A 25832-nucleotide genomic window follows, 5' to 3' on the forward strand; every position below is an offset into this window, starting at 1 on the left:
TGTGCACTCTGGGTTCTGACGCTCAACGACAATTGTAGTGTGTAGACCGGCAAATTACATACGTAGAGAACGAATGTTTGGCCATGCCGCTCCGGTCTAGGCCTGGCGGAAGGGGCAAACCTAGATGCTAGCTTGATATCATCAAATTAATTTGCGTGCAAATCCAGGTCTAATTAGGTACTATATGTCGACGATCGCGCGAAGTGGAGTTGAAAAAAGTACGAAAGACATTGGGCCGAGGAAGCAATCAGGAAAACGCTTAGTTGCGCGCCAACGGTCTGACAACGAGAGATGCCGACGACCCTGTTATATGGAGGCGAAAAAGTACAAAAGCGGACTGGACTCCGGCTGAAAAAGAAATCAGGTAAATGCTCAGGTGAGAAAGAGAGAGGGAGGGAAGTAGAGAAAGAGAGGGAGGGAAAGGGAGAGCGTGAGAAATGGAGGAAGGTAGAGAAAGAGAGAGTAGGGGAGGAAGGCAAAGAGGGATAGAGGGTATACTCACTGGTCTGTCGGTTGGCGGAGGAGGTATCGGCGCCGCGCTCGTTGCCGGCGAGGTCGATGAGCGAGAACTTGCCGTGCACGCGGTGCATGCCCGGCGACCGCACCACGATCTGGAACACCGCGTGCGACCGCGACGAGTTCGAGTTCGCCGACGTCTGCGACAGGTATACCAGTTATATATCTATCTCGCTTAAACACTCTCAAACACGTATTCACAACCTAAATTCTCTATTACAAGCAATTATTTAACTTAAGGGGCTTCTAGACGGGCAATATTTTACTGCAATATGTGGCTGCATCACAGTGGCTGGCAACATTGCAAGCAATATAAGCCAGACTATACAATATTGCAGTAATGTCCCGGCTATACAGCCAAACATGTTTGGGATGGTCACGTATGGCCGATATTGTTTTGATGGGTTGCCGAACGATCGTTAAGCTATCGATTCACTGCAACATTGCTCAGCTAGCTATTGTTTTAGTCGCCCGGCATAGCGGTGTCGTTGTCGTTTTCTACGCGTCATGAAGTTTGCTATAAATTTGCTTTGAAGTTATTGCCAAACTTGTGGTAGCAGGTATTGCTTTTCTCATGTTTGTACAATTTTTTTTTTTTATGTTTGATCCAATTTTTGTTTAACATAAACTCGAAGTCACCCTTTGACAGTTTAGTAAAGTTTTTAAATAATTTTTTATCAAAGCTTACTTCTTGACTTAAATTATCTAAAGTTTCACGCCTATTTAAGTAAGGTCGAATCCACAATCTCTCCTTCTTCTTTTTAAATTTCTGTCAGCCATTGTTGCCGTTGTGTGTAGCCTGTTTAGGAGTCTACATCATGAGCCATAACTATTGCAGTCAATTGCAACACATGGCCCAGCCATACATTGCTCGGCCATCAGTTGCAATAAAATATTTTTACATCTCACATATTCGGTAAGTAGGTCCTTATTACCCCCAAATGGGGCTTGTAGGTGAACAATTAGCGCTAGAGTAATAATTAGTAGCCAGAAAAGTAGCCGTAGGGCGGTAATTTAAAAAAAAATCACTCTTTCAATAAGTTCGCGAACATCTAACCATCGTACTGGCAATAGACATGCATCGCTTGATGGTCGCGTCGTCTTGTCTTCGTAAGAGAATAATAATCATCAATTTTAAATATCGAACGGTGAAGCTCAATTTCGTTCTTGAAAAAAAAAATTAAAAAGTTCCCTACTTGATTCTTTTTAATGAAAAAAGATGAAAAAACAATTCTTGTAATGCCGGTTTTTTTTTTCTACTTACCTCACAATCGAGATGTAAAAGCCGAGTAGTCAGCTCGGGTGTAAGCACCAATTGCACCCTCGAACTAAATATCTCGGGCTGCAATTGGATGCCTTACAGCCCTTGGCTACTATTCTGATGGCCGGGTAATTAGTTGCCAGTAATGCAGCCACATATTGTAGTAAAATATGGACCGTCTAGAAGCCCCTATAATGTGTTAGTATCGGGCGGAATATTCTAACTAAATTTTGAAACAGATGTGGTCGACCGTTTGAATTGAAATTCCGTACGCACGTTTCGTTTGGATAACAATGCATTATTATGATAAGCATAGCCCCAAGAACTGTTTACCGACAGTGTGGAGCCGGCATTACCGTTTGATATATGCTTTCGGCGCCTTGACATTTCCATTGTCTCTGTAAAAAATGAATAATAAAGAACAGAAGCAGTGGTCACCTGTCCCGAGGTCCTCGCCGCGTTGCCGTGCTGTATGAGCTTGAGCACCTCGTCCACGTTGTCCACCACCTTCTCCGTCAGCCCCACTATCTGCACCTGCTGCTTGCCGTCCTCCAGCACGCGCAGCTTCGCCTTGTCCGCTAGCAAGTCGAACACCTGCCAGGGAAAACGGAAACAATACATTCTATGTATTTGTTATACGTGTCACACGTGTTTATTAACTTATTTACGAAAATAATCATGAGATGAAAAAAATTTCTGGAATCTCATTATTGTTTTCAAAAACAATTCATTAAGTTAGATGCTCGTTGCTAATTTGTAGGTTGATAAATTAGCTGTTTGCCGCAGCTCCGTTCGTAGCAAAATGTGACTGGTTTGTTATATAAACTTTCTCTCTTTTCGACTTTTGGGGGTGGATATTCGAAAAAAGTGGAACTTTTGAATACGGGTCTTCTTTCAAATTTCATCAAAATTTCTCGGGCGGTTTACAGTTGAAGTGAATTGCCCACTATTTTGACTTTTGGGGGGGGGGGGGGGGGGTGGAAATAATAAAAATAAGTTAAACATTCGAATTCGGATCGTTATTAAAATTCCATCAAAATCTCTCCAGCGGTTTACACTAAATGTGAACATGTAGCAGATGTACCATCGAATTTGTATGTTAACATGAACATATCTAAAAATTGTGCTCGTAAAAAGGTTTCCTTTCAGCTGTCAAGCATCAGAGAGTCCAGGTTCCACTTTCCTAGTTTTATTTTCCCATACGAACGCATTCGGGCGGCATTCAGTTCAAAATCAGACAAATTACCATATGTCTGATTTTTTAGAAGGGAATACAAAGAAGACAATACCTTCCCGGAGTATATCTCGAAGAAGGAGGCGGACACGATGAGGTTGAGCGGCTTGTACTTGGGCGAGCGCAGGTACATGAACACGTCCCGCGCCGCCATCGCGTAGATGCCCTTCTTGCAGTCCTGCGTCTTGCCCTACGGAATACGTTCGCATTCTATTTTGTATATGTAAAGAAAACCTTTATGGTTATAAGATTTTCTTTAATTTAAAAATTGTACTGACACTGTCAGATACTCGTATACATGTCATGAAGGAGAATCTGAATTTATTTTTGTTAAATTAAGATTTAACAAAATTTTTTATTGTAAAATTTATTTTTATTGTTACAATTTAGTTAAACAATCTTTGGAATAGGATCTTTTAATGTTGTTTCTTGATTTTTCACAGGTGAGTACATTTTTTGTTCATGATAAACTTAATTCAGTTTATAAATGTTGTAATTCGCTATAAAAAATAAATATCTTGATTTTTCACAGAAACACGCGGTTTTATTCCAATAAATCCTAGACAGAGGAAATATTATCATTATAAAACAACATTATCTGCAAATATTTAAAGGAAATGGAAAAGTTGAGGTTTCAGTTTGCTGTAAAATCGTCGGCAGATGGAAAATCTAATACTTTATGTATTACCTCAATAGGTACACCAAGTGGACAAAATTTTGATATACCATTAGAATACCAACCTGTAAATCTACATCAAGCTATAGTAAGTACTACAAACTTTGCAGAGGTAAAGAAGTCACTAAATAAAAGACACTAAACAAGAAAAATTACAAATTAAAGATTAGAACTCCCGGGTTCGATTACCGGTCGGGTCATTATGGAAAAACTTTTTCTGATTGTCCCGTGTCTTGGATGTTTATCTATATATGTATTTGATATAAAATATAGTATCGTTGAGTTAGTACTGAACAATTGATATGGACAAATCGTATAGATTCAATCCAAGTTCGACACTTGTGTTATGGGATACTAACTCAACGACACTACATTATGACATATATATGTAAATAAACAACAATCGACCAAGACACATGTCAATCTGAAAAAGATCATTTTCCACGTTGATCTGATCGGGATTCGAACCCGCGACCTCCAGTGTAGCAGTTCGACGTGATGACTATAGGCCACGAAGGTCGTCATAAAGTATACTAATGTATGGTATATGCTGCGATTGTGTACATATTCAAAAGTAAACATTTATTGACCACAAACAAGAAAATTTTAATTCATATTTTGCGTTGATCAAATCACTAAATATCCTCACAACTATCGATTCCAATTGTGTGTATACAATCTCGTGAAGTAAATTTTATGTTAGGTACCTGGAAGTCCCCGCCCATGGTGTGGGTCTTGCCGGAGCCGGTTTGACCGTACGCGAAACAAGTCGCCATCCCGCCCTCGAAGATCGTCGCTACTAATGGCTTGGCCGTGTATCTGTTACAAGTAGAAAATCACAACGTATTTTCAATCACAGAATCATGAAATAAAATACGCACTAAAATAAAAACATGTCTATTCCCGAGCGAAGCCCGGACACGCCGCTAGTTGATAATAAATTATCATAGATTTCAACCATGATAGTAAAAAGTTTGACGTCAATCCTCTTCGTCAACTTTATTGCCTATCAGCTGTCAAGGCCTTTCATCCCTTCGCCGCGTTGTACGACATTCACGAAAGAATATGCAGTGGTCCGATTTTAGGACAAGAACCACATGCAACTCATAAATATACCATTATTCTACAAAGAGTAAAGCAAAATTGATAAGTTTCTCACGATTTCTCACTAAATAAAATATTATATTTTTATGTTTATAGTATTTTTTATATTATAATATCGATGCAGAAATCGTCGAAGCTAAAACTCATCAAGGAATTTTGTACGGTCCATTTTATTCTTAGATTTTCACCAGGTCTATTATCGAGAAACGTCAAATAACAGTTGAGAAACACTGACTTGTAGGCAACGTATTGGAGCAGGAGTCATTCTTGGTCTAATATCAGGTCTATTAACAGAGAAACATCAAATAAAAGTTGAGAAACACTGGCTTGTGGACAACTTCATTCGGGAAAAGTCTTTCTGGGGCTATAATCAAGTCTTTGATAGAGAAAAATTTGAGAAATTTGAGAAACACTCACTTGTAAACAACTTCATTGGTGCACGAGTCGTCGAAGGCGTAGTCAAAGCGGAACTTCTGGTTTTCGAGGTACTTCGTGAGGTCCACTTTGTTTTTGGGCTCGTGGACTATCATCAAGTCCTTCGCCGGCACGCTGATTACGTCCACCTGGGAAATATAATTATTTTTTGTTACTTCTCTAATAAAAAAGGCCTTTTTTACAAAGATAAATTTACTCAAGACGTAACATAAGTCAAAGGTCCTTCTGTTAAGCCCTTCTGGCATGATAGGGATCAACACTGTTTGTATCAGTTTCTTTCGGCATTTCTTCTCAGCAGTGGTCCTTCCGAAATGCTAGTAGTTTGTAGCTTTGGTAAATATGATTTAATTTAGAATATGACGTGAAAAATTGCCTGTGAAGGCCTAATTTCTGAATAAATTATTTTACTTTGATTTTGGGCGCTAAATCCTGTTGGCTGGCGCATGTTTATCAACCGATGGTCAATACCATTCTATTCGATATTGCAATGGCAAAAATTCAGTTCTCTAGAAATCAACGTAGTTTCTTAAAAATCCGTTTTCCTCACATTCAAATTCAACAAACATTCAAAAAATTTTTACGTCAAAAATGTACTGAAAATTAAGTCAAATACCTCTTTCTTGACAAGCTCCTTCTTATTGAGCGGCCTCTTGCGCACGCAGACGGTGATCTGGTGGTCCTCCACGGGCTCGTTGCCCGTCAGCGGCCGGAACTCGATGCTGTTCTGGTACTCCCGGATCATGGCCAGGAACTCCCAGTTCGGGTTGCCCGGGTCCATGTTCATTAGGGCTTCCTGGATTTACACACTTGTTATTAATATGTTAAAGAACAAATTCTATGTAACATTGTATGGGTGGTAACTGGACGGTTTTATTTTTTCGTTTGAATCTTTATGAAAATATGTGTAAGTGTAATAAGGCGAATAATATCAAAAATATATATTAATTCCTAGGAGCAAGAAAAGTATGCAGAGATAACATTGAATGAAATCGCAAATCGTGGCAGATTTAGACAAAAATAATTTAAAATTCTTTTTCATATAGTTATTTGACAAATACGTTTTCGTTATTGGACACAATATGTCCGACAATCTATGACGCCACAAGCACAACGCCGAGATAATTCATAACAGCGGAAATAGTTCGCAACACCACGGACAGATGGCGCCGATAGATAGATAGATAGATAGATTGAACAACACTGGATCGCGGTGTTGATATTCTCCAGATTGATGCGGAATCATCGTAGCCGCGGTTTCCAAGGCGTGACAGCAGACTTGGCGGGAATATTTTCACTCTGTGGCGGTCGAAGATATCACCTCGCTCTCGCTCCCAAAAAATAGTGACCTTTTCCTCCTTGAGCTCCGCTTGTCGCTGCCGCCTCTTCTCTCTGTTCTCCTTCAGCCGCTCCACCTCCTTGACGACATTAGACCTCCGCACCGCGCCCGAGGCCACCGCGTGCGGCACCGAGATCGTGCTGGACACGCCCGCCGGCCGCGCGCCTCCCGCCCCCACCGGGGGGTTGAACTGCAATAGGGGTAACATTATATTACTTTACAAACTAAAATAATATAAATTATAATTTTATTTGCAAAAAACCCAACAAGGAAGCCATTTTCTCTTTATAATCAATGCCACTCTGGCGACTACCGCGTGTATACGTTAGATTTCGTCGTGAAATAAGGATTTACTCTAATTGACTGACTCTTATTCAGGCTATTGAAACTTGACGAACAAAATTATTTTCATGGCACATTGGTAATGAAAATTAGACTTAAATGTGTTGACATAACGATTTTCATTAGCTAATTTTGATACCTAATTTTATTAGTTGATCTCAGTCGATAATGTAATATATAGATTGATACCGGTAGAGGCCAAATGCAAAGGGTCTCGCTCTTTGTGGAAATATGGAGAGGAGTGGCTCACCTATATGATTTGGATAACAATGTATATACTATTCACTATACTAGCAATAGACATGTTAACTTCTAAAATAAAAATACCTTTAGTTTTAAGAAATTTTCGTTTTTTTTTTAATACGATGAAGGGAATATCAACCAGGATAGGAAATATAGGACCTCTTTTACATTGTGCAGTCGCCTCTGCATGTGCGGCACGTAAGGCGATTGACCTTGACCTTGGTTGACAGAAGCCGCGCTCGGCGTGCTGCCCGACCGAGAGCGGCCGCCAGATGTCGGCGCCTGTTGTGGATAGAGCGGGACAGGATGAGATGGTAACGAGGGAAAAGGAAAATAGGATAGGGCAGGGTCTTCCCTAGGATAATCAGAAAGCTTTATTTGATTTGAAGATTTCTAACTAAATAATTGAACAATACATTAAGAAACTTTGTACTTAGTTTCCCATCTATAAGTTTTATATTTTTTGTTATTTACAACATAAATAAATAAATAAAAACAATCTATTTCTTCTTGCTTTGTTGTAACATAAAAACATTTCTTTGCACTCTAGATGATTGAACAGCCTGCTGTGCTTTGGACAAAAACTCGCAAAAAAATTCGCAGATGGTAAAATGGCTGTATAATGTACCAGTAGTGGGTCACTAAAAGTTGACGATAATGCCCACAAAGTAATTTGAAACTGTCGGTGACTTTTTTGAAGTGAACACTTCTTTAGCGACGTTATGTACTTTTTGTGATGGGTACAAAATGTTAAACTCGCGTCAGGACACGTGACCCTGATCGAAAATTCGTAAGATATAAAAAATGCACAACGTTAATATTCAAGTTTTCATTTCTGCCGGCACTCCCGGAGTGCAACCCGGTTTTTTTTTATTTGAAAAATTTGACTTCGAAACATACTGGTGAAAAGTTCATAATCCTTACACGTATCTTCACCACAAAACAAATAATTTATGATTCTTAACAAATTGAGTCCGTTGCCAAAACAGACATTTCCGAAATTGGTGATGTCAGTCAGTTAACGGTTTATCAAAAGGTTTATCTGATTCGCGGCATCCCACGTTTTATTGAAAGCCTTTGAGAGACTAATAAAACGCTATTCAACTAAATGATTCACGCTATTTGGGCGCGATCTTTTGATCTCGAGCAATCGTTCAATACCAACAGTAGTTAATTAACTTGAACATTTTAATGTAGACCGTGGTGATAGTGAATATTTGGACTTAAAAATACCTCCTCATGCTCATAATGAATTAGTCTTAGGTTTCTCATCAGTAGTGTCACTTATTCTCAAAGTGACATTAGCTCTGTGCAGCCATGACTATTTGGACTGCAAACGAACCCCGTTGGTCCTAGTTTCTCATGTGCAAATGATATGTTGTCTTAGGTTTCTCACTCATTGGAAAGCTAAATTTGCAAACGGTTAAGTTTTAACAGTATATTGAATAAATGAACTCTTTATTTTAAATTACACTATAATAAATATACAAAATATAGCCAAAGTCTTGGTCTTATCGCTAAATCACGCAATTCGAACGAATTTCCATGCAACAGAATTTATAAATGTATTTACTGATATATACCAAAAGTAGTATATCTACCGAAAAACTGATCAGAGGACTTCCTTTCCACATTCCACAGACCTAGGTGGTTCATTATCTCACCTGCTGTGTGACCCTGGAGTTAGGCTGTGGCTGCTGCGGCTGCGGGGGCGGCACGTTCTCCGCGCCCCGACGCCCCGTTGTGTCCCCGCCATGCCCGTTTGTGTAGCCCCCGCCCGCATTCGACAACCGCATTTGGTTGTTGCGGGTGACGCGAGATGGCGCTGCAACATTATTTTCAAAACTTCAAATTCAGACACAATTACGACCAAAGTGTACAGTCGAAGGCAGATAAACCTGACTCCTTTATGGTAACAAATTAGTAAGGTGGAGCGGTCAGGTATATCTTTCCCCAACTGTACTGTTTATCATTATGCAATAGTAAAATTTAAAATAAACTTTTCCTTAAGTGTTGATGTCTCTTGCTATCTGGACTTGTTAATAATAGAGACAGCAAGAACTGAAAAACAACTAAAAAGCATACAATCCGCTGCTAATGTTTCAAGTCGTGATTCATACGATGTAACAACTGTAGCTAATTTCAAGAAAGAAGCACACAACGAATAAGCAAAATAAATGATATCAAATACAAAGCCATAATCATGAATAGTATATGTGTATAGTTGTAACCTAGAACATCAAGTTCTAGGTTACAAATGTACAAAAAGATTTCCCCGTTTTGCGTTTTGGTCACGCCTACTCACGGTTACACGGTGCATTTTACCGGACCTAAACAAAAGCAAATCAAACGAAAAGCCAAATTAGATAGTGCAAGTAAAAACAACAATCTTGTTCTTACGTGACTTCTGATCATTTTCGTCTAGTTCTATTTCCTCTTCCGTATCTTTGGGTGTCTCTGGGTTTCCGAAGGCATCCACAGGAGTGTCGCCTTCAGAGGAATCTGCCACGCGTCTCCTACATCGGAGCCACGAGCAACACATATTTGGCAACTTTCAGTCTCTCATTTTTTTTTTTAATATTGCTCCTCTATTCAAATTCAAGTTCTATTTTTGAATCAAAATTGCTTCTTTTTATTTTAGTATGTTTTTTTACATAAATTGTCTAACGAGTAATGTGCTCTCGGGACAGAAAGATTGTTCGAAGTGGCTGCAATCTGCGTTGGCGCAAGGCAATCCTGCGCCTGCGCCGGCCGCCATATTAGGATCTCTTTCCGCACTCAAGGCAATGAACCGTGACGCACGCGCACCGATTACGGCAGTGCACGAAGGTGAAATTGCACTGGCTCGTTCGTTACTCAAAAACAAACTGTATGTACAATTACACGAGTCATCTAGAATGAACTTGACATAACACTACAATACGTCTATTTATGGCTTGTAAACTCCATCACTACGGTGGCCGTGCAGATTTGACGTTGCTAGCCACGCAATTAGATGAGAAATGGAGCATAACACACGATTGAAAATTTGACCAAAATATGTTTTGGCAGTATGGTCAGAAACGTGAAATGCATTCAATACTGGATGCTGTGTCCGTTACCCAACCGCGCCTTAATAATAAAGTTTATCCTGTATGAATGGTAGACACAAATATTGTTATATCACGTGGGACGCCACCAAAATCATAACATTATGACTGGGCGTAGCCATAGACTAAACGCACTGAAACACCAGCGTACTCCACCGCAGAGACTTTCACGAGCAACCACAAACAACAATGGCAATAAGTAAAAACATTTACTACATTAATATGATATCACAATAACTAGTTAGATGGAGAGACAACGACAAAACCTCGTCAGCCAACCGCTGTGCTTACAATGTATCAGAAACGTTCGAGGATCCATTACAGAATTGATCGGAGAAACAAGTAAATTGGTAATAATGGGTGACACGGTGCTTTGTACCCGTCGCCGGCGACGTGTTGAAAAATTTAGCGTGTGACGTCAAGACGTGGAAAAATCGATGCTTTTCCGAGGAACTTGGCAATGGTAACGGTAAAAATCGATGCTAATAACTCTTAAATTACGAATTAATATTTGACGAAGCAGTCTATATAAAATTAAACCGACAATTTTAGAAATCACTGAAGCGGTGGTGGTGTAATGGTTCAGACGCCCGCCTGTGGATCGAAATGTCTCAGGTTCGAATCCTACTCGTTCCACATGAGTTTGTATACCAATCTGACTCATGTATAATAAGTTTTCATTGACCACCACTTGCTTCCGGTGAAGGAAAACATCGTGAGAAAACCTGCACCGGTTGATTATTATTAACTTGTGTGTGAAATGAAGAAGGCAATGGCAAACCACTCCATTAATAATGCCAAGAAAGTTGTTGTGTGTGTTTCGTTCCACGTAATGACCACGACCCTCAGCCATGAGGAATACGACTATGAAGAAGACTACGATTAAGCTACTCTTGCGAAAATACTGAAATAAAAGAAAATAATTTTAAAATTGAACTTAAGGATGATGCCGCATGAGTTTATCTCAACTGATCATCAAGGTTGCTATATTCAGAATAATTCGGAGACCTTATTTGGCAACCATGAGCAACTACTAACTGCTAGCCTATTTTTAGTCAAGATTTGTCATTTCGTGTACTAGCAATAAAAAATAACTTTATATTTTCTCTATCGTCATCATCCTATCCGAAAAAGACCGGAGGCTGCTAACATAAATCAAGAAACTGCTTGTCCGCACCTCGAAATAAAACCCACGGCAATATGTGGAACAGATCAGCAAATAACAATTCGGCCACGTTGTTGTTAGCGACTGTAACGCCACGTCTTGCTGTACTTATTTCTTGGTGCGGACTCTGCCTTCAAATGCTTGTTGAGAGATCAATTCTGATTCACGAATGTTATGGCCATTTTTTCTTGTAACAATTTTCTCATTCTATCAGTACATTTTATCAACATTCATAAATATGTAACATCTTCATAAATATTTGCCGAAGACCAAGTGTCGAACGATCGGATACATATGTCTATTTTACAAAAATTCGCGATCGCGAATGTAATGTGACATGGCGACTGTGCGAAAACCACCGTTGCTATGACAATGCCAATGTGTTTTCAATACTGCGGTGTGGTGACCTCATAGACTTAGACATGGCAAAATTATACAGTAACAACAAGCCGTGATCATGAGATACAATAAGAAAAAACATTGGGAGCATAGAGAAAACAAATTATTGGTGAGAACTGAATCCGGCGAATACACACATGACGTCCATGTATCAAAACCCAAGGAATTCTTTAAATATATGATACGAAATAAATTTGTTACGGGAAGAGTGGTGGTAGAAGCCATATAATTATGATAAGCGCAACAATTACCAAGAACTATTAAGTGATATTTGACAATATTTTGTAATTTATTCTGTTCTTTCGTGTGAAAACCTTTAATACTGTATTATTAAGATTTCCTTGAACTTAATGCTAATACAGTCAGAGCAACTTATAACAACAAAAGTGCATTAGTTTACCGCCCCCTCTATGTTCAGTCAACATTTCATTCAATGCAATTATGAAAATGTCATAACATACCAATTTATTTGCAGTTTTTAGCATAATTAACATTTCATGCAGAGGAAAGGCACGCATAGTACAAATTAAATGCGACATCGATTCTGCACGTCTGGCAGTTTTTTATTCACGCCCTCAATCAATCTTGACGAATTTAATTTTTTACACGAAATTAAACAATCAAAAGATCAGAAGAAATCAGAAAGTAAGTGCTAATTATGATGACAAAGTCGAAGACAACAGTCTCAACAAACGAAAGAAAAAACACAAAGAAACATCTTTGAAATTTCTTAGTCAAAATAGATTAGCAGCACAATGCTGTTTGTTGACATAACATCCAAGCCAAGTCCGGACCAACACTGCGTAGGCTTGTGCATCCTATTCCCAAGCTTTGTTATGTTATGACTCATTTGTGTCCGCTCGTGACCTATCTTTAATCACAAACGATCATTTTTATATAACACTCTCTTTGTGTCTTCAACTATGCAAATCATCTTTGTAGCTCTCTGTTATCTTGCGTTTTCCCGGTTGCTTCCTGCTGCTTTTTCGCCTCCACTTCGTACGGTCGTCGGCATCCCCACCGTCAGACTGTTAGCACGCATAACATTCTTGACGAAAGCAAGCCCTTCTTGGGTTTGTATTATCGTACATAGCCAGACATTTATTCCGTACGTAATCAAAAAAATCATCTTTATAACTCTACCTATGCTATTGATATCGACAAAAAGTATGAATTTTGGCAAAAATCAAAAACAACAAATTTTGATAAAGCCCAAAGCGTAGATTCAGTGTCAAAAATCACACTACCGATAACGATAGTGGCAGAGCTATGTCTAACAATAAAACTCAATTGTTTTTTTTTTTTTGTAAATTGACGATAAAAATGTCTGTCATCTGTCTAATTTTTAATGAAACTTATGGCGAAGATCTACACGTCAATTTTTTTACCTCATTACCATGCCAACTCTGGCTACACAACCGACTTCCTCGCCGTAAGTGGGCATTTCCTCGTTCCTGCTACTGATCTATTGCAGATTCTAACGCCAGGTCGCGCGATCTCTAATCCACTGTATTACACGCTAATTGAGTTCCGGTTTCCATTTTACGACATAGTATTTGAAGTTTTGCTCATTAGGCAAATGGACATAACTATAAGTACACTTATACTACTACTATAAGACTTAGAACCCTAAGAGACAGGAGTTTTCTGTGCCTTGAGTACCCTATGCAATTTTAACGAGAAAGAATAAGTTTCATAAAGAAAACGAGTTTTTAGGAATAATTCATAAGTAATCCAATTCTCATGACCATTAAAATCAAATTGGCATTGCCCGTTACATTTTATATGACATAATGTCCTCAGAAATCACCTTAATAGTCGACCATGACCTACGGCTTGAAATGCCAAGTCACCAACAAAAAAAAATATCAGGTTAAAAATATCTGAAACTATTTTTAAATGGAAAACGGATTCGTACAACTAAACAACCTCAACCTAAATTAAAATCTTCAACTAGAGTAATAATTTGCAATATTCAATACATATAAAGGAAATACTCGCTCATTTACGCATCCTAGGACAGAATTTTGGTAATATTCAGGAGGGAAAATAAAACCAATTGAACTCGCAATCTCTGCCCCCGGTAAGGGAGGGTTTGGCGGGAAATCCTATTGCGCAGTCAATTCCCGGAATTATGGTGATATTTTCAGCCTTTGAGGTGGATATTGGCTAGAATTAGTTTATCTTTCTGTTATAAAAGATTCTAAGATGTGTAACAAAATTTGTTATGAATGGTATGAACGGTAGCCAGACTAAAATGTGTGCTGACTGCTAGTTGTCAGATAGGGATGCAGTGTAGTCATGGTAATGAAATGACAACATGTACTTTTTTCTACAAATGTCTCCAAATCCCTATATGCCGTCCTTTAATATCAAGGGTCTGTTAGACAATTAACAAAAAAAAAATCTAAATTCTTTACATTTCTTTTACCACATCTCCCTAATAGTTAAGGACTGTTTCATAAAAAAATTAAATCCGACATGCCAGCTACCGTAGGATCTAATTTTCCTACCCTTATGACCCTAAAGATGGGAAATAATGAAGATGGAGCGACGCGAATCGCAACACAAAGTAATGAGCACGCAAATCTGATTGAGCCGCCTACGCCCACCATCCAAAGCAATAGAGATCATCATCACGAGTGACTACATTATACATTATGTAATAAATCTAGCAAGTGGGTAATTGAATTTAATGATAAAGCAAAAGTTACACTAAGTCAAGAGAAAACTTTGAATATATAGGCAAAACTAAGAATGTCAACAGGAATTACTTCCAATAATAATAATAACAAGAGTAAGAAGTAAGTTCAGAACAATATTCTGGTTTTGTACATGATGATCATTTAAATCACTTGAATGAAGAAAACTTTGAATATATAGGCAAAACTACGAATGTCAACAGGAATTACTTCCAATAATAATAATAATAATAAGCCCGCAGGGCAGCTTGTGGCGAGCTGTTGAGGAGTAGCGACCCCACGGACCTGAGTGCTCCCAGGGGAGGCCCCTGTTCCTCACCTCCGCCTTCCTTCCCCAAGGTCGGAGTAGAAACCGAGAGGTAACAGGACCCCTACCTCTGGCTTGCCTTCATCGGCCGGCCAGAGTGGAGTCGCGAGAGCTATATGCTCGAAGGGTGGAAGTGTAAAATGTCATAACGCCGGGGGCGTCTGACTGGATCACCATGATTTCGCGCCCCGCAGACTCACCTCTCTACACCCTTAGCCGCCCACGCCAATGTTGCCCCTTTGTCGCCAATCACGGCGACTGATTTGAGGGGCCCATCCAGTGAGCGGCGAGTCACCACCTGCCACTGAATAGTCAGTTATCATGATTATGGCAGGTGACCGAACTCTTTGCAATAGCCCATTCTCAGTCCATCCAAATTTCATTATATAGACCAGTATTTCTTTCCATTATTCTGCAATAGTTCACACTCCCGCCGAGACCTGCTCATGGGCATATCATTTCATTGGTATATCCGGGAGCGGGTCTTGGCGGGAGACCTACACAACATCAACATTCTCCAAAGGGCCTCTACGTGTTGGATCCATATCCCCACGCAAGCCTCTCAAAGGACCGGACTTAGTGCCGTGAATCCCAAAAGGAGATACAAATAATAATAATAAGAGTAAGAAGTAAGTTCAGAACAATATTCTGGTTTTGTACATGATGATCATTCAAATCACTTGAATGAAGATATAGTCTCAGTCTCGTTTCATCTTTCAAGGAAATCTGAATGACATGGAAGTTTTTATATAGACTCAGATCATCAGTTATAAAGACAAGGAACGACGATCAAGAAAAAGTTGAAATAGTGGAAAGAGATAATAAAATCGAGTTCGCTGAAGCGATCGGTCATTAGCCAACGCCTACACCTCGACTTGACTGAATCAGCGGGAGCGTTATCCTTACATTACAAAACATTTATTTGAATGTTATTCCACGTAGGTGACTGACCAATGAACTGGCAGATCACGAGGCGGATGGATGATCTATAGAAATAGAGGGAAACTCTAAGGTGGTACCTGAAACATACAGGGAAAGTCTTCAAAACAGTATAACCTGATGGACATTTATAAACTCAGTAATATGTTAAACACTCAAAACAATTTATTAAATATTTCCTGTAGGTCAACCGATCGTCGTGATAACATTTGCTACAACATGTTTAATGCGATATTATTTAGTAAATTGAACACCTACGACTGCTGAAAAATAGTAATCAAATTTCCAGACTGATCAAGCAACTCTATAAAAAAGCTTTTCAAATCCACAATAAAGCCTAGAAATCCATTTATTTCTTTCAAGGTCGTTATTAGAAGCTAGTGAACGAGCAAAGAAAAGGCTACATCATATTTACTAAATGATTCTGACTTTCCGCAATAGAAACTTTCCCGTCAGAACTATCAGTATGCGACAATGGCAGAAAAATTCAATTCCCCGGGGCTGGAGAAATCATCGCACACAGAAAATTGGACATGACACCTTGCAATAAGATCCAAATCGGCTTGAACATCGCACCAGACAGACAAGGGGGTTGAACTTACGGCCTACCGGTCGGTTATTCCGCCTTGGCGGCTGCAAATGCGTCTGGGCGCATCTCTCGTACAACACTGGCATTATAGAAATCCTTTGTTTTTATCTATAGATTAACGTAAAGGTCGGGTTCACAGCACTATTGTGTGTAATCCATTGGTAGATTTGAATTTAGAACACCCGGGTACCAGCCAGTGTTGTGGTACACTGCCGCGCGCACACTGTCCGCGCGCGAATGCCAGCCTACACTTATAGCGGGCGATGTAACTAACGGAGCAGGCTGACCGCCCCATGTAAAATTCACACAACCCCAAAACACCACACGCCATCATATGTCTTGTTATGATAGAAATATTGCCGTACAAGTGAACCCTATTTACATTATTAAATTATTAAACGAAAATGCATACAACGCTATACGTCCGTATATGGATAGAAGGAATACTGACTGAAACGAGACATTTTTTTGTCGATTCACTTGAGAAATTTTCACAATCGCTCCAATCTATAAAAGGGAATCGGTTTACGATTTATTTGTCATGTTTAACAATATAATTTTGAGCTAATTCATTATGGTTAAGTAAACACGAAAGTTCCGTTATTAACAAATGTGTCAAACCGACCATTCTGCTTTTAAAGCAACTTGATTCACTTGATATCCTTTTGAAGAGCACTCAAGATTTTTCCATACTTGAAAGGATGAGATCTCAGACATTCTTTGTTGTATATCTGTTTCTTTGACATTAATAATTGTTTTACTCTTAAGGAACAAAAGACTATTATTTCAAGATTATGAATTTTAAATCTTAAATCCACCAATAAGCCGAAGTGTCGCGTTCCTTGGCTCTGTCTCATCGTAAAGTGTAAAGAGAAATCATATTGTAGATGTACCTAAGTATATACTGTCTTCAAAGATTAAAATTATTGTTTTCATACAAAGCGATCGATATCATGAGAATGGTCATACACCATCGAAGTGTCAGTGACAGCGGAGCGTAACCAACATTAGCTTTTTAATGACAGAATGTCACGATATATAACACTAAATATATATGCAAAACGATATTCAGTCTGCTTTGGCTGTGATTCACTAATAGTTTAGCTTAAGGGATCACAATGTTTTTCCTTCCTTAGTAATCACTCTATCTAATGGTGAAAACCGTACAAAAATCCATATAGTACTTTTTAAATTTATCGCACTCATACAGACAGATGCGACATTACATTTGCCGGTTGCATGTTTCAACAGAACATTGCTCTCACCATAGTGGGTACTTTAGTGCTATGTCGCGGTATAACTAAATAATGTTTGTGGGAAATAACAGGTTTCTTACCATGTGGTATATGCTCGAAATTACTTTGATCGATTTAATTGTTTCGTATTGGACTCCTATTTCATTGATTGTTCACATAACATAATTTGCAGAAACTAGCATAAAAAATTCGACTTCGGGAAAATATTTACTAAAAACTTTTTTAATTCCCGCCTTTATAAAGTCGTAAAAATACCTACAATATTTCACCCACCAATTCTAATCTAACCCATGCATAAAACTATGAAAAGCTTCTAAACTCCACAACCCACAACTTTTAACGCTCAAAATGTATAATATAATCGAAACTATCTCCTAGGTAATAAATCAAAAAACTATTATTACACGTGTATTTACCGGATCCGGATACACAATTTGGTTCAGGAGCGGCCTTCACAAGAACGCAATGTCAAGACCGAATTAGCATTCGACCGTGACCCCGAGTGTCCACTACATTTGAATACAGAACAGCCATTCCTCACGAAATCTCAGCCACCATCGCGATAATCCTACTACTACCAGGGGCGAAGCTAGTATTAAATATTAATACTGGCTGATTTGTATGGGAGAAAATAAAGTTATGAATAAATGAAGGAAGTGAAAGACTACGTTTTTAAATAAAGCACGTGTTTGCATACTGGGTTATCTTCGTTGGTAAACCACGTTCCTATATTTAAAAAAAATTCAAAAATTCAAAATTTCTTTTTTTTTTTTCTCCACAATTTAAACATAATACAAACTTTTAGTATAAGTTACATTGTTTAACTTATTTTAAGATTGTGAGAGACTGATGTCTGAACTAAGCAGAGCTATATATATATATATATATATATATATATATATATATATATATATATATATATATATATATATATATATATATATATATATACTTTGCGGTCCGGTAAATGTGTCTTTAGAGGTCTCAGGTGTCTTAGACTCTCATTGTATCTTAATGTCCGTCAGGTAATAGTAAGTTATTGAGAATGATTTTTATCAGACTCCGTCAATGGATTAGTAGCAATCACGTCCGATGCCGATTTAGACTTGAATGAAATGACAACACTGTTTAGGAAAGAAAGACGACCTGCAGACATTTTGTCCAAATGGAATAAACTTTAAACAAGCTTAAACTTGATTGATTGCTTGATATCGAAGCTCCTCGGGTGAGGCTTAACTTCTATTAACACGCATGGCTTATTCAGCAGTTTCGCTAAAATTTGATCGATAGATAATGTGGCTAATGAAATTCCATCAGCTTAAAAGTAAGTTTGTGATAAGCGATCGACCCAAATTAATTTCTTCCATTCCATCCTAGTAGTGGAGATTCTCGCCAAACGGGAAATTAAGCATCGAAGGATACAGTAAAATTTTGACATTAAAATCCGGAATCGTTTGATTATATCTGCAGATGAGGACAAAATTTCCATCCAGAAAACACAGATCCAGATAACAAATTACACGTCTGATGTATGAATTATTATTTAATTGAAATAGTTCAATAAAAGATCAGACTTGCAATCTACAATGTTGACGGAGGTGATGAAACGCAACCGCTGCCAAATTAGAGTTACACAACTGATTGACGCAACCGAGAAATGCGGGCAACACGCAAACGTAGCGGAAATGAACCGAGATACTAGGTGACTGTAGCCAGCATTGCTGTCACTAGAGATAGAGTAAGGATTTAAATAAATTAATAAAAATCTAATGAATCAGTAACAAAACAACTTAACATGTAATAAATCGGGAATAGGAACACAAAGTAGTTCAAGTGAAACTAAAATTAAGACAATAAGTGGACATACAGAGAAAAAAGGAAGTCGAATATCAATATTTAAATAAATATACTAATAGAAATAATTTAATAGAAACGATCAGATTTTATGTTCATTGGTGGTTTAAAAGTTATTAATGGAATTTGGATGTAGAGATTTCTGAACCGGATAAACTTGGAAATAATGTTTTTCTGGTTGATACATAAAAGTAACGTGTCTCAATGCTTATTTCAAGAAGTAGAAAATAATGACTATTATGAGGCAGCTGCAATGTTCGTGAGAAACTGTTGTTGGCTTAAGCGAGGAAGTAGGCATTATCTTCAATAACCATAATAACATAGCATAAGGACGTAACGTTGATGGGTAAAAATCATCAAAAGGCCTAGTCAAAAATATTCCAAGTTGATAAGGTAAGAGAATTGTTAAAAATATGTATAATTCAAATATATATATTTAGGCTCATTATATATGTTAATTCATAGACTGTAACAATGCAGCTGGATAATTATACGAAGATTTGAAGTTGGTTGGATAATCAATTTTTAAAAAGTATGAGATTAAAAACAAACTTAATCATCATAAAAAACTAAAATCATCATCACAAACAAGTAGTTTATCAAGTTGTGACGTCACTTTTACCTGGTCATATAGTATGAAGCGTTTGGACGAGTCCAAGATTTTATTTTTGTCATATCTTTGAAAGCATTATCATTATCACAGTATTTTTTTCACTGGTGTTTCTATCAATATAAAGGTGTTCGAGTAGTCATCAAAGCCAAAATTTATCAACAAGCCTATCCCAATGTAATCGAAAAAAAAGGAAAAGATAATTAGAAGCCAAAATTAGAATCCATATCGTCACAATGAAAAAACACGACAAGACTGACAAGGACAACCGCTAACCGCTAAACAAACACTATGGTTCACACGAACGTTTAATTGCAGGAATTCAGGTGACACGATTGTCGGGTCGTCCACCTCGGGACCGAAGGAAGATAGATATTTTGATCTTCGAAAATGAATACCTCTATCCTTTGACCGCTAATTAACTAGGAGTGAATTCGCAAAATCTACGTTCTATTAATCTAAAATTATTACTTGCTAATATTAGATCAGTCATAAGAATTTCTGGTCTCGGAAATGTTATCACTCATGACCTACCGCAATTAAATCTGTGTTGTTTCTGCACTTTAGTTATTTGAGAGTATCACGGAGGATGCTTGACACCAGCCCACATTATCAATGAATAAAAAAGGTGCCGTTGCCGCTTCTCATTTTTGTCATGATTCTTTATAATCAAATGTTGACACTGATCAATCAAGCATTTCAACAGATTTATAACACTGATCTAATGCCGAGACAGCGATCAGTGCAATGACCGATGCAGGTTAAGTTAGAGAGTATCTTCATAATAAATAAACTATTAAGTTTTATAGTGTTGGTGGTTTTAGAGTGAAAACAAACATCGATATTTCATTATTGATTATTAAGTAATAAAAATAGTAACAAACTCGTTAAGTTTAACCGTTTCGAATACCGAGAACTTAACTTTACTTGTAACAATATTTATTGATCAGTCATTAATTAAATACAGTTAGTTTTTAGTATTGACAAAGGAAATGGATCCCTGAGTTATCCACAAGGATCTTTAAATGATAAGTTCTTCAAACAATAAACTAATTTTGCACCCATTCACCTGTTCAACGTAATGACCCGAGACCGTTGACCCGATGCTACCGTTTTCTGAACTATGTCCATCTTTCTCCATCACTAAGCTGAAGAAACGAGACAGACTTAGGGTTGGTGAATCATCGCGTGTTGGAAATAATGTTAGAGTGCCCCCGTTTGCATTTATCAATATTCGGGGCTAGCATTTCGATGGATCCAAGTCACATGTGGAATGAAATTACTATCTCGTTCGCATCGTGGAAATTAATGAAATATAGAAGTTAATAATATGTAATCCTTGATAGTTCTTCCTGTTACTACAAGGGAATTTTCGTTTTTAACTTAGGTTAATAAAATTTTGATAGTGGCCATGAATTTATTTGCTACCAAGGAGTTTTACCTACCTTCTCATGAAAAAAGTTTATTTGCATGCTCCATTTCTAGTAAGTACATAGTTTTGATTGATGTTTCCAAAGAAGATTTATCTGTCTTCATTCGAAACTAGTTTCCGAAAGAGAATTATGTATCTTTATTGGAAACCCGGTTTCTAAAAAAGAAAAATATATCTGGTTAGGAAACCAGTTTCCAAAGGACAGTTTCCAATGTGGCCGAAGGGAAGAATCTAACCAACCCAAATATCACGAATCTCTTCATGATTCTTCGCAATAGTAATTAAGACAACTATCAATAAGACTAAGACACAAAAAAATCAATAATAAAATAGTTAATAATCTTTTTAGACGTTATATTACTACTTTGCATATAACGTCGGTAGAAATCTACACGACAACGGATATTTTAGCCTTTGTTGTTTATTTTTAAATAACACAAAACATATCAAACATCTAATGAATCACGAACAGAAAGGTAAACAAAGGGAAATTGTATGCTTCTTATAATGCAATACAGCTCAAGATTCTATTAAATACTACATTGTTTATTTAGATTTTATATGTAATTTAAACTCTCTAAGACTAAAGAACTTTGAGCATGAACACCTCTTTTAACCCCGTGCTTCACCCAATTGGCGATCCCAGGTGAACAGGTGGTGATCCCACTTCTTTTGTATAGGTATACCATACAATGGAGCAGAGTGTTCAACCCATTCGGATCAAATCAAAATGTTGATGATCCACGCACCATTTATCTTACAAAGATTGACTAAAAATTGACTCACCTTTCGTCGCCACAGGAATCGATTGCCGCGTCATGTCCTAAAACGGAAAACTCAATGTTAAAAATCAAAAAATCACAATCACGAGATGCAAAATAATACATCAAGCGGGAGATGTAAGTACACAACTATTTACAGAAGTCTTAGAAGCCCGAGGGTGCGAAAGAGATAGATTGTTTTCAACAGAGGTGACTAATCCAGAAGTGTTGGCACAACTGTGTTCACCGGGACACCGGAAATTATTACGGCTGTATAGAAAATTGTCACGCGTCCTAACCTAATGCCCGCATTAGAAAATGTCCCGATTTGGGGTTTAGAAAATCATTCAATAAACGAATGCGGGTTATGTATTGTTATATCTGTTTTGTTACGTAAACTTTGTAGTGTAGTTTGTATTAATATTGTGGTATTAGGTGGTTATAATATAGGAAATTGTTCCGTTTTCATATTATATTCTTCCTTGTACAACCACAAAGTAATTATTGCTAAAGTACTATTTTTTTAAACACAGTAACATAGTAGTAGCATTAAACTTGTCAAAATAAACTGGAAAAAAATGACAAAAATCACACACGCGAAAAGAAAACACGACATCAATAACATTAAAACTAGAACAGAGTAAACGAAATATTACTACTGTATTATATAATATACAAAAACACAAAGCTATAAAAACATTCTTGAAAAAAAAAACAAACATAGGGTTCAAAGCCCTCTGGCATGGTATGTGTTATTTTCTACTAGAACTTGATACCCAAGATAATGGCGGGAACTCACGTGACGGCAAATAATTGCACTATCACTTCCATTTGAAGCGAAATGGACTTTAATTGCAATTATGTTTACTTCTTATGAGTAATTGCTTGTTGCAGATTTTCTATCACTGAATCCACGATGAATGGATGATCTACGGAAGAATGAAATCGCAAGAGGCATGTTTTGTTGTAACCTAACCATTTTTGGCATGTTAATTTACGAATAACTTTTTTAAACGATCGCCAGTCCAATAATAAATTAATGTTATTACATCGCCTAATACCCATGACCGTGACTATGACCTGTATACACGCAAAATGACTGAATTAAAATGCCATTTTAGCGGCAATTACTGTCCAGCACATTCCGTTATCAGAGATATTAGATGGCTTTATAGATGCAATTTATATCATTTGCATGCTAATTGTTAATATGAATATTATATCTCGTAAAGTCTATAAAATTAAAATGAAGCTATCTTGGAACAATGACATTATAATCATAATACATATAAAAATAATACATAGGTACGTACGTTAATGTATTGGAGAAGAGACAGATACCATTTAATATTTACAGACAATTTCGTTTCTGGTTTCTCAAGTTACACGAATTCATAAGGGAGATTTTTCCCATTTAAATTAGAATAAAACTCGTTATCATAAATCGTAACACTGATGCAAATGAGACTCAACAAAAACAAGCACAAGACTACATCAATAAATAACATAGAAAAACTACTTCCTTTAAAAACGGATAGACCGTAATTTATAACCGGTATTACTAAAAACTTGATCTCAGTCATAAAACTGTATTTAGAATAACTTGAAATTAGATATCCTGTGATCTGAAGTTATTCAAGAAATTCTATATAATTCAAGACACAAGCAAACACTGACTTACTAGTACCATTTTGGGAACCATTTCGACGTACTTTCGTGCCCCTATTTGGATAGATTTAGAACATTTAAATTATTGTCTTCTGAATTAAAAGCATATACCAGATTCATAGTTACTGGAACCTATTGCCCTAGTTGGGATCGCACTCGTTAGCCATGCAAATGGGCCTAGAACTGATTATATCGCTTCTTTTAGATAAGCAATGAACTAGGTTGATTGTGCAAATTTATTCATAGGAACATCGTGCACTTGCAAATTACTTGCATTACGTTGCCGACCTTTTAAATATTCAGGAGGATTAAATACTAACCAAAGAGCATACATGGTATGCTAATTCTCTTGCCTCACAGATCTGCCGAAAGGACCTAATAGTGATCCTTGGGGTATACCAATAAATTAAACATCATATATACTGATACATATTCTAACCTGTCCCGAGAAATCTACTTTAAATTTTTATGGTAACAGATTCCTTATTTCTTATGAATGAATAGGGTTTCAAGTGTTTGACGATTTGACTAAATATTTGACGTTGAAATAATTAAGTCTTGATAAAATCGTAGGCAGATGGGAGATTATAATATAAATAGCCCTATTTTAGGTAAACATAATAAAATCAGGGCATAGTATATAGCTGGCTATAATGAAGTTTCTATGTTAAACAAAGCTCCGTCAATAAAGCTAGTAGATACTAGCTTTATTGACGGAGCTTTGTTTATTCATTCTCACCTCACCAAGCTATTGTTTTCAGAGTCTAGGCAGTTTACGTCAATCTGAAAAGCTTATCGAGAGAAAACTTATGCAAGGCTAAAATATTAGTATGCTATATACTATCAAGGAAGTTAGCTCGTCCCAACATTTTCTAAAGGACCTTCTTCCAGTGAATTCAGAAAGTGCGTCTTTCGAAAAACTTGCCATGTTCGAAAATAGTGAAACTAAGCTTTCTATTTCAAATGGGACATTATGGAACCACCTTTCATTCGGTAGATCTAGTCTAGTTAGATAAATATAACGGTGTAACTGAATTGACTGCCTAACTGTAATTTACAGCAGTCTCTAAATGGCTTCCCGGAATTGCAGTAATCTCTTCCAGGAGACTGGGCTGGGCTCATTCAGGACAATTTAGCTGCTAACGACTGCGGGGCAAAAAGGGACGGAATTTATGTAAAAAAGAATATTCTTCTTTTTTTCTAGTTCAAATCTATATCATATTTTCTATTTTCAAGATGTTTATTTTAAAACTGTTACAAGAAACTAAATTTATAGTATACGACACTTCCATCTTGAAGTAAAAAATATTTGAAGGATTTTCAAAAATTCCGGCATGGTCTAAATAATGTACAATTTATGTATGTTTTTTGTATTGTATGTTTACTTGAAATGTTTGAATATTATCGTTATCAAAAGATGCATACAGGAAAAGTTCATAAAGCGATAGCATCTGAATAACATTATATTGTAATATTGTTGTCAGGACATCGTCTTTCCCTATCTGCTTATTGTAAATTATGATGGTTGAGTACATTTCCTTGTTTTGTGTGTACTTTTATGATGATTGATTTTACCTATTTATTCCTGGTTTATACACACTGTTGATATGATTGTAGTTAAAGATATGTGGAGCACCAAAACAGTGCTACTACAACAAATATTATCTGAATTTCATTTTCTTAACGTTGTCACAAAGAAAAATAACTGTGGAGTAAATAAGAGTAAAATATAAAACTTTATTATTATCTTAATGCTAAGTCAATAAAAAAACAAAGCTATCGGAAAAAATCTTACATTCAAAAATGCAAATCAATAATCTTACAAAGGTGCTATAAAATATATAGTAACACTACATATAAATCTATTGGATTGAGTTTTTGTTTTGTAGAAAGAATTTTCTCAAACAATATTAG

General features: G+C 37.1%; 1 protein-coding gene across 7 annotated transcripts in view; it reads right to left on the reverse strand.

The window, feature by feature from the left end:
- Window positions 1-25832, reverse strand: part of Klp10A (Kinesin-like protein at 10A) — a 55560-nt gene that overhangs the window by 7686 nt on the left and 22042 nt on the right. For 3 of the 7 annotated variants that reach the window (XM_053762669.1, XM_053762676.2, XM_053762675.2), the window contains 10 exons: window positions 22276-22312; window positions 8812-8972; window positions 7307-7429; window positions 6573-6752; window positions 5840-6019; window positions 5209-5354; window positions 4395-4506; window positions 3067-3201; window positions 2216-2371; window positions 503-656 (listed from right to left, as the gene is read on the reverse strand). In XM_053762669.1, the coding sequence (XP_053618644.1) occupies window positions 503-656; window positions 2216-2371; window positions 3067-3201; window positions 4395-4506; window positions 5209-5354; window positions 5840-6019; window positions 6573-6752; window positions 7307-7429; window positions 8812-8972; window positions 22276-22312 (1384 nt within the window). Of the gene's footprint in view, window positions 1-502; window positions 657-2215; window positions 2372-3066; window positions 3202-4394; window positions 4507-5208; window positions 5355-5839; window positions 6020-6572; window positions 6753-7306; window positions 7430-8811; window positions 8973-9547; window positions 9818-16350; window positions 16545-22275; window positions 22313-25832 lie in introns of those variants that run through there. The other 4 variants (XM_053762682.1, XM_053762691.1, XM_053762708.1 and 1 more) reach the window with 3 other exon arrangements.

This window comes from Plodia interpunctella, chromosome 2 (genome assembly GCF_027563975.2).
Source record: "Plodia interpunctella isolate USDA-ARS_2022_Savannah chromosome 2, ilPloInte3.2, whole genome shotgun sequence".
Classification (NCBI taxonomy): Eukaryota; Metazoa; Arthropoda; class Insecta; order Lepidoptera; family Pyralidae; genus Plodia; species Plodia interpunctella.